Source organism: Sparus aurata, unplaced genomic scaffold (genome assembly GCF_900880675.1).
Source record: "Sparus aurata unplaced genomic scaffold, fSpaAur1.1, whole genome shotgun sequence".
NCBI lineage: Eukaryota > Metazoa > Chordata > Actinopteri > Spariformes > Sparidae > Sparus > Sparus aurata.
The window spans coordinates 110,459-121,974 of NW_022045118.1; the positions used below are offsets into that span (position 1 = coordinate 110,459).

General features: G+C 44.5%; 1 protein-coding gene and 1 pseudogene across 1 annotated transcript; both read left to right on the forward strand.

The window, feature by feature from the left end:
* The first annotated feature begins 1,764 nt into the window (after positions 1–1,764).
* LOC115577816 (bromodomain-containing protein DDB_G0280777-like) lies at positions 1,765–6,740 on the forward strand (annotated as a pseudogene).
* A 2-nt stretch (positions 6,741–6,742) lies between these two features.
* LOC115577817 (mucin-5AC-like) lies at positions 6,743–8,120 on the forward strand (the record flags this gene model as incomplete). Its single annotated transcript, XM_030410697.1, has 4 exons — positions 6,743–7,051; positions 7,250–7,314; positions 7,444–7,628; positions 7,776–8,120. Coding segments are annotated over 4 exons (885 nt in total), but the record flags the coding sequence as incomplete, so codon positions are not given.
* Positions 8,121–11,516: the final 3,396 nt, after the last annotated feature.

Below are 11,516 nucleotides of genomic sequence, written 5' to 3' on the forward strand. Positions count from 1 at the left end.
ACAACCACAGCTGCTCCAACAACAACAACTACAGCTGAACCAACAACAACAACAACAGCAGCTCCGACAACAACAACCACCGCTGCTCCTACTACAACAACTACAGCAGCACCAACTACAACAACCACAGTGTCTCCAACTACAACAACCACAGCAGCTCCAACGACAACAAAATACAGCAGCTCCAACGACAACAACTACAGCAGCTCCACCAACAACAACCACAGCGGCTCCAACTACAACAACCACAGCAGCTCCAACAACAACAACTACAGCTACCCCAACTACAACAACCAAAGCTGATCCTTCTACAACAACCACAGCAGCTCCAACGACAACAACTACAGCAGCTCCAACAACAACAACCACAGCGGCTCCAACTACAACAACCACAGCTACTCCAACAACAACTACTACAGCTGCCCCAACAAAAACAACCACAGCAGCTCCAACAACAACAACTACAGCGGCACCAACTACAACAAACACAGCGGCTCCAACTATAACAACAACTGCTTCCACGACAACCACAGCTACTCCAACTACAACAACCACAGCTACTCCAACAACAACTACAGTGTCTCCAACTGCAACAACCACAGCAGCTCCAACGACAACAACTACAGCAGCTCCAACAACAACAACCACAGCGGCTCCAGCTCCAACAAGCACAGTTACTCCAACAGCAACAACTACAGCTGCTCCTACTACAACAACTACAGCGGCACCAACTACAACAACCACAATTGCTCCAACAACAACAACCACAGCTACCCCAACTACAACAACCACAATTGCTCCAACAACAACCACAGCAACTCCGACAACAACAACCACGGCTGCTCCTACTACAACAACCACAGCTACTCCAACAACAACAACCACAGCTGCCCCAACTACAACAACCACAGCTACTCCAACAACAACAACCACAGCTGCTCCAACTACAACAACCACAGCAGCTCCAACAACAACAACTACAGCTACCCCAACTACAACAACCACGGCTGCTCCTTCTACTACAACCACAGCCGCTCCAACGACAACAACTACAGCAGCTCCAACAACAAGAACCACAAGCCGGCCTCCACAACAACAACCACAGCTGCCTCCAACAACAAACCTACAAGCTGAACCTACACAACAACAACAACAGCAGCTCCGACAACAACAAACACACCAGCTGCTTCCTACTACAACAACTACAGCAGCACCAACTACAACAACCACAGCGTCTCCAACTACAACAACCACAGCAGCTGTCCAACGACACACCAAATACAAGCAGCTCCAACAACAACAACTCACATAGCTCCAACAACAACAACCACAGCGGCTCCCAACTACAACAACCACAGCTGCTCCAACTACAACAACCACAGCAGCTCCGACAACAACAACCACAGCTGCTCCTACTACAACAACCACAGCGGCACCAACTACAACATCCACAGCGGCTCCAACTACAACAACAACTCTTTCCCCAACAACCACAACAACAGCTACTCCAACTACAACAACCACAGCTACTCCAACTACAACAACCACAGCTACTCCAACAACAACTACAGTGACTCCAACAACAACAACCACAGCGGCTCCAACTACAACAACCACAGTTACTCCAACAACAACAACAACTACAGCTGCCCCAACAACAACAACAACAACAGCTCCGACAACAACAACCACGGCTGCTCCAACTACAACAACCACAGCGGCTCCAACTACAACAACCACAGCTTCTCCAACTACAACAACAACTCCTTCCCCAACAACCACAACAACAGCTACTCCAACTACAACAACCACAGCTACTCCAACTACAACAACCACAGCTACTCCAACAACAACTATAGTGTCTCCAACAACAACAACCACAGCGGCTCCAACTACAACAACCACAGTTACTCCAACAACAACAACTACAGCTGCCCCAACAACAACAACAACAACAGCAGCTCCGACAACAACAACCACTGCTACTCCAACAACAACTACAGTGTCTCCAACTACAACAACCACAGTAGCTCCAACGACAACAACTACTGCAGCTCCAACAACAACAACCACAGCGGCTCCAACTACAACAACCACAGTTACTCCAGCAACAACAACAACAACAACAGCTGAACCAACAACAACAGCAGCTCTGACAACAACAACCACCGCTGCTCCTACTACAACAACTACAGCGGCACCAACTACGACAACCACAGCGTCTCCAACTACAAGAACAACTGCTTCCCCAACAACCACAACCACAGCTACTCCAACTACAACAACCACAGCTACTCCAACAACAACTACAGTGTCTCCAACTACAACAACCACAGCAGCTCCAACGACAACAACTACAGCAGCTCCAACAACAACAACAACAACAGCGGCTCCAACTACAACAACCACAGCTACTCCAACAACAACAACTACAGCTGCCCCAACAACAACAACAACAGCAGCTCCGACAACAACAACCACGGCTGCTCCAACTACAACAACCACAGCAGCTCCAACAACAACAAATACAGCAGCCCCAACGACAACAACTACAGCAGCTACAACAACAACAACAACCACAGCAGCTCTGACTACAACTACCACAGCTACTCCAACAACAACAACTACAGCTACCCTAACTACAACAACCACAATTGATCCAACAACAACAACCACAGCTACCCCAACTACAACAAACACAATTGCTCCAACTACAACAACCACAGCAGCTCCAACGACAACAACTACAGCAGCTCCAACAACAACAACCACAGCGGCTCCAACTACAACAACCACAGTTACTCCAACAACAACAACCACAGCTGCTCCTACTACAACTACAGTGTCTCCAACTACAACAACCACAGTAGCTCCAACGACAACAACTACTGCAGCTCCAACAACAACAACCACAGCGGCTCCAAGTACAACAACCACAGTTACTCCAGCAACAACAACAACAGCTGAACCAACAACAACAGCAGCTCTGACAACAACAACCACCGCTGCTCCTACTACAACAACTACAGCGGCACCAACTACGACAACCACAGCGTCTCCAACTACAAGAACAACTGCTTCCCCAACAACCACAACCACAGCTACTCCAACTACAACAACCACAGCTACTCCAACAACAACTACAGTGTCTCCAACTACAACAACCACAGCAGCTCCAACGACAACAACTACAGCAGCTCCAACAACAACAACAACCACAGCGGCTCCAACTACAACAACCACAGCGGCTCCAACTACAACAACCACTGCTGCCCCAACAACAACAACCACAGCTACTCCAACAACAACAACCAAAGCTGCTCCAACTACAACAACCACAGCAGCTCCAACAACAACAACTACAGCTACCCCAACTACAACAACCACAGCGGTTCCGACTACAACAACCACAATTGCTCCAACAACAACAACCACAGCTACTGTAACAACAACAACCACAGCTGCTCCAACTACAACAACCACAGTAGCTCCAACAACAACAACTACAGCTACCCCAACTACAACAACCACAGCTACTCCATCGACAACAACTACAGCAGCTCCAACAACAACAACCACAGCGGCTCCAACTACAACAACCACAGTTACTCCAACAACAACATCTACAGCTGCCACAACAACAACAACAACAGCAGCTCTGACAACAGCAACCATGGCTGCTCCTACTACAACAACTACAGTGGCACCAACTACAACAACCACAGCGGTTCCGACTACAACAACCACAATTGCTCCAACAACAACAACCACAGCTACTGTAACAACAACAACCACAGCTGCTCCAACTACAACAACCACAGCAGCTCCAACAACAACAACTACAGCTACCCCAACTACAACAACCACAGCTGCTCCAACTACAACAACCACAGCAGCTCCAACAACAACAACTACAGCTACCCCAACTACAACAACCACAGCTACTCCAACGACAACAACTACAGCAGCTCCAACAACAACAACCACAGCGGCTCCAACTACAACAACCACAGTTACTCCAACAACAACAACTACAGCTGCTCCTACTACAACAACTACAGCGGCACCAACTACAACAACCACAGCTGCTCCAACTACAACAACCACAGCAGCTCCAACAACAACAACTACAGCTACCCCAACTACAACAACCACAGCTGCTCCAACGACAACAACTACAGCAGCTCCAACAACAACAACCACAGCGGCTCCAACTACAACAACCACAGCTACTCCAACAACAACTACAGTGTCTCCAACTACAACAACCACAGCTGCTCCAACGACAACAACTACAGCAGCTCAAACAACAACAACCACAGCGGCTCCAACTACAACAACCACAGTTGCTCCAGCAACAACAACTACAGCTGAACCAACAACAACAACAACAGCAGCTCCGACAACAACAACCACCGCTGCTCCTACTACAACAACTACAGCGGCACCAACTACAACATCCACAGCGTCTCCAACTACAAGAACAACTGCTTCCCCAACAACCACAACCACAGGTTCTCCTACTACAACAACCACAGCTACTCCAACAACAACTACAGCAGCTCCAACAACAACAACAACCACAGCAGCTCTGACCACAACTACCACTGCTACTCAAACAACAACAACTACAGCTGCCCCAACAACAACAACAACAGCAGCTCCGACAACAACAACCACGGCTGCTCCTACTACAACAACTACAGTGGCACCAACTACAACAACCACAGCGGTTCCGACTACAACAACCACAGCTACTCCAACAACAACAACTACAGCTACCCCAACTACAACAACCACAATTGCTCCAACAACAACCACAGCTACTGTAACAACAACAACCACATCTGCTCCAACGACAACAACTACAGCAGCTCCAACAACAACATCCACAGCGGCTACAACTACAACAACCACAGCTGCTCCAACAACAACAACTACAGCTGCCCCAACAACAACAACAACAGCAGCTCCGACAACAACAACCACGGCTGCTCCTACTACAACAACTACAGCGGCACCAACTACAACAACCACAGCGGCTCCGACTACAACAACCACAGCAGATCCAACAACAACAACTACAGCTACCCCAACTACAACAACCACGGCTGCTCCTACTACAACAACCACAGCAGCTCCAACGACAACAACCACAGCATCTCCGACTACAACAACCACAGCTATTCTGACAACAACAACCACAGCTACTCCAACAACAACAACTACAGCTGCCCCAACAACAACAACAACAGCAGCTCCGACAACAACAACCACCGCTGCTCCTACTACAACAACTACAGCGGCACCAACTACAACAACCACAGCGGCTCCAACTAGAACAACCACTGCTGCCCCAACAACAACAACCACAGCTACTCCAACAACAACAACCACGTCTGCTCCTACTACAACAACTACAGCGGCACCAACTACAACCACCACAGCGGCTCTGACTACAACAACCACAGCTTCTCCAACAACAACAACTACAGCTACCCCAACTACAACAACCATAGTTGCTCCAACAACAACAACCACAGCAGCTCCAACCACAACAACTACAGCGGCACCAACAACAACAACCACATCGGCTCCAACTACAACAACCACAGCTACTCCAACAACAACAACCACAGCTACTCTGACAACAAAAACCACAGCTGCCCCAACTTCGACAACTACAGCTGCTCCTACTACAACAACCACATCAGCTCCAACGACAACAACTACAGCAGGTCCAACAACAACAACCACAGCGGCTCCAACTACAACAACCACAGCTACCCCAACTACAGCAACCACATCTGCTCTAACAACAACAACCACAGCTGCTCCAACTACAACAACCACAGCGGCTCCGACTACAACTACCACAGCGGCTCCAACTACAACAACCACAGCGTCTCCGACTATAACAACCACAGCTACTCTAACAACAACAACCACAGCTGCTCCAACCACAACAACCACAGCAGCTCCAACAACAACAACTACAGCTACCCCAACTACAACAACCATGGCTGCTCCTACTACAACAACCACAGCAGCTCCAACGACAACAACCACAGCTACTCCAACAACACCAACCACAGCTACCCCAACTACAACAACCACAGCGGCTACGACTACAACTAACACAGCGGCTCCAACTACAACAACCACAGCGGCTCCGACTACAACAACCACAGCAGCTCCAACAACTACAACCACAGCAGCCCCACTGACAACAACTACAGCTGCTCCGACTACAACAACCACAGCAGCTCCAACAACAACAACTACAGCTGCTCCGACTACAACAACCACAGCAGCTCCAACAACAACAACTACAGCTACCCCGACAACTACAACCACAGTAGGTCCAACAACAACAACCCATGCGGCTCCAACTACAACAACCACAGCTTCTCCAATAACAACAACCACAGCTGCTCCAACTACAACAACTACAGGTTCTCCAACTACAACAATCCCAGCATCTCCAACTACAACAACCACAGCAGGTCCAACAACAACAACCACGGTAGCTCCAACTACAACAAAAACTTCTTCCGCAACAACCACAACCACAGCGACACCAACAACAACCACAGCAGTTCCAACCACAACAACCACAGCTGCTCCAACTACATCAACTACAGCAGCTCCGACCACAACAATCACAGATACTACAACTACAACAACGACAGCGGCTCCAAGAACAACTACAGCTGTCCCAACAACAACAACAACCACAGCGGTTGCCACAACAACAACCACAGTGGTTTCAACTGTAACAACCACAGCAGCTGTGACAACAACAGCTACAGTGGCTTCAACAACTAAAGCTGCCACGACAACAACAGCAGCTCCAACTACAACATCTACAGCTGCCCTGACAACAACTACATCAGCTGCAACAACAATAACCACAGCTGCAGTAACCTCGACACCTGACCCTGTTACCTATATCATATCAGCATCCTTGCAAAATGAGATTTTCACAGATGAGTTGCTAGATCGCACCAGCCCCCGTTTCAAAGAGCTTTCAGGAAAAGCTACAGCTCGTGTGAGTAATTTTATAGTCATATCATTTTTCCATTTCTTTTGTCCGTATTGAGCATAATTATTTTGGCCGAGTGTTTTAGTTGAAATACAAAATGCTTCATCATTTAAAACCTATTTAATTCGAAAATTGCAGTTTTTTAAATTCATTTTGAAGGATATTGTGCTTGACAGCTAATCTTACTTTTGTGTCTTTCTGCAGTGTAATCAAATATATCGAGCAAGATTTGGTTCTAACTTTGACCAGTGCATTGTGAGACAATTCAGGTAAAATCTCTGTTAGCAATCGTTTAAGACTGAATGCATTTCTATGGCCACCTACATTACAAATCACACGTAGACAGAATTGTCTCATATCAGTGTTTAACATTTGTCTAATTTTGTTTCATGTTACAGGGCTGCTCAAGCTCAACAAACACGTGTGGATGGAGCTGAAGTAGAGTTTTCAGTTGTGTTCAATCGGTCTATCCCTATTTCAGAACTCCCAATGAATACTGTTGTTGCTCAAACCTTAGTTGATGCTGCAAATGATTCAAACACCTTCAATGTGACCTTTGGTGCCTCTTCAGTTGCATTAGTATGTAAGTAAACTATTTAGCTGTATAAGTCTGTTATACTGGTGCTCAGTGATGTCAGTTTGACAGCAATGAAGGATTAAACAAATGCTTTTGGTTCAAGTACAAGTACTTTTTAGTTTCTAACAAATTCCTTAAAAAATGTTTTTACAGCGGGTCCAGTTCCTGCCACTACAATTGCTGCAGTGACAACTGCTGCAACTACAACAGCTGGAACTACTACTGTTGATTCAGCAACAGCTGCAACTACAACTGCTGCAACCACTACTGCTGCAACTACTGTCGCTCCTGAAACAGCTGGAACTACAGCTGCTGCAACTTCTACTTCTGCAATGACAACTGATGCAACTACTACTGCTGCACCAGCAACAACTGTAACCTCAACTGCTGCAACGACAAACAATAACACGTCCTTCCAATCTGTTAATCCATGCACTTATTTAACGCTGCTTTTCTTGGCCCATATCATGCTGATTTAATTATTGATTAACAACAACAATTACTCTATTCTTCTAAGATATATATATGTATATATATAAATATATATATATATATGTATATACATGTGTATATATATATATATATATATATATATATATATATATATATATATATATACATATATAGAGAGAGATATATAGATATACAGATATATCAATAATATTATCATATTATTTTTGTGTAAATTGTTGGGTACGTTTTATATACTATTGGGTATTGAACAGGTTTAAATTTAATTGGATGAACCCCACTTAAACCCCCTAACCATGTTCATTGTTATGCACTCTAACTGTTGCTACATGAAAACCATTGGGAACAACCAAAGCTTCTGTAAAAACGACCACAGCTGCCTCAACAACATGACGACCAGTAGAAATCTAGGTTTCATGATGACCTTAAGTGTTGTATGGTTTCAGATGAGCTTTCTATCACATTTATTACAGTGGATTAGTATGGCTGTTGAACTGTACACATTTCTGTGAGACAATGTCCAGGCTCCTGAGCCGGACAAAATAATGGCACTATTGCACAATTAATATCTTCACTCTTTGAAGAAATGCAAGTCTTTTGTAATTTGTACAAGCAAGAGATTATTCAAAATTCTTTTTTAAAAAAGTATTTAAAATGATCTAGACCACTCTGTAGTTCCAAATTGCACGTAAAATTAATGCTAAGTTCACTTGATAGCATGGGAGTATAACATAGCATAGTAAAAATCCCCTCCACATAAAGTATATTGTAAAGGAAACAAGTGTCTTAAATGAAGTGAAGGAACACATGCAGCTTATAGTGGACTGTATACAATAACGTTGACTTGATGCCAGAAGTTTTATTGTATGAAATAATGTATGTTAAAACAATGCACTTTCAATTTTTGTATTTATTTAATCATGTCATAGCTGTATTCTGTGAGATTTCTAATGCTATTTATAGTGTCTGTCAATAAGGTTAAAATGATCAGAATACAAGATATTTAAAGAACCTAAATCATCTCTTGTGTGACGTTATCCAGTCTTGATGGGTAAAAAACATAGTGTATCAGGCCATGTTTAATGTCAGGCATTTGCGATGTTTGCAGGCAACTAGAAACATTTGCATTTCCTGCGAAATTACAGTGTGAATGCTGACAGCTGAAGTGATTTCCATAAATCTGCTGTATATACTGGAAAATACTTGCCTGAAATGCATAAAACTATCATGCATTGCATTACACTGCTGGAGCACTAGCAGAACCAAAGTTGAAAATATCCACGTAGGAATGAATGGGAAAACACCTAACAAACTCCTGTGAGTCTAGAAAAAAGTTCAATGGTTGTGGCGAACATACAGTGAGTAACAGGAGACATTGCTGAACCCTGGGAAAATTGACGCTGCTACAGAGAGAAACCAGAAATTTAGGCTCAAAATGAACATTGCGGCTTATGGTGGAGGTGCTGGAGTGCTTGTCGCTCTAGGGCTTCTACAGCCAAAAGTGCAAGTCCTACATTTGAAGTAAGGCCATCAGCTGAAAGGCAACAGGATTTCCTACATGACTTTGTATATATTGTCTATGTGAAGTAAAAGATTTAGGATCCTGTAGTTTCTGGGCGCTCTTCATCAAAGGTGTCGGCATTTAGTATGTTGATAAAAAAATCAGCAAAGGCAAGGCTGGGTGAAATGATAGAGCAATCTTTATTGAAACAGATCTCAAGCCTGCATACGAATCAGGGCAGCCGCTCCCTGGCTTTCTCACATCCTGGCAAAGTTCTGCCAAATGCTTTGCCCTCTGCTCTACCAGAAATCCTCTCGAACCTTCAATCTTAGGAAATCTACAAGTAACCACCCCCCATTTATTCCCCGTGTGGGCCTTTTAAGAGTCCCTTCTCCAGTACACACCCACTTCTTCTAATTGGTCACTTTGGTGAATTAAGAGTCCATCTATCCAATAGACTAAAATAGGAGTTGACCTATCTCCCTGCTCAACTCCCATAACTCATCTAACTGCGTTTAACCTTAAGGCCCCCACATACCGCCCAGACTGAAACCAACGTCCAACTGCCTTTATCCGACCACTCCGTTGCCTCCCATCTGACCCATTCGGCAGAAAAGTTGCACTGAACACACTGCTTCGACGTGCTGCCAGCTCCACAGTGTATGTGTACATGTACGTTCTGCGCATGTGCGAGATGCAATAAGCGGGTGGTGATAATGTTGTGTATATGTAGCGCTCCCCTCAGTAGTCATATTAATGAGGGCAGGTCTTTTGGGTTCTTTTAAGGTATTTATCAAATATCTTAAACCCTGATTAACTCAGTTTTAAATGGTATCTTGGATTTCTTTTTAAATTACACACATGAAATGCTTTTTAACCTAATGTGTCTCTCTCAGATGATAACTTCTTTATGCTGGTGACCAGCATCCCATGCTGGTGCTGGTATGTTAATGCTGGTATGCTGGTGACCAGCATGTGTCAACAACCTATTTCATATTGCAGAGTATGAGGAGGAGTGAATTTGGCTGTGAAAATCCAATACAGGGCACAGAGTCAGTGAGGTTGTCACAGAACACCAAGTTTATTGAATACAAGCTTCAAACCTGCAAGACTTCAGGGCACCCGAAACAAACTGCTCTATAAATGCAACACTTTGTTTGTTGCTTCCATTTCTCTCACAAGTTTACGTTAACAATTTTATAAAGTTTTCTTTTGTATGTACACAAAAAAATTATTCTTTCTGATGTAGAGCACACATTTGTTAAAATCCAATAAAATAAGCCATCCAGCTGACAGGTGTGGCAAATCAAGGTGCTGATTGAACAGGACTCAGGCACACAGGTGTTCCCTGCCAGCATGGGCAGGGAACTTCCCCAGGCCTAGACCTCCAGGTGGCTAACTTTAGCATTAGCAGTAGCACAAAACGTAAACAGCCTCAGAATTTCGTGTTGAACTTCCTCCCGTTTCTCAGTACGTAGCTTGTCCATGTTCTCACTGGTTGTCGGACAGACAGCCATAAGACACAAGTTACACACTGGTTTGTGCACTTCTAACTCATAATGTAACCCCGAAAATCTGTGGGTCACGCTCACTTTAGCTTAGCTTCATTTTCGTCGCTCTCCCCTAGCCTCCTCTCTCTCGTCCATGCTGAAACACCTGAAACCTTGACCTCCGGCCAATCGCTGGTGAATGCTGGTTCAGACAGTTTTCAGAACACTATCTTTTAAATAAAACCAATAAATACACATATAATCATTTTAAAACTGCTTTTAACATTGTTATCATAACCTTTTAAAAGAATTCCAACATTTTTAATCACACTATCTATATGCTTTGATTATTAAATGATACTACAAGCATTATATGGGTTACATATAAAAAAGACGCTGGATGAGAGCTTTTTGCACACAATTCTCTTTACT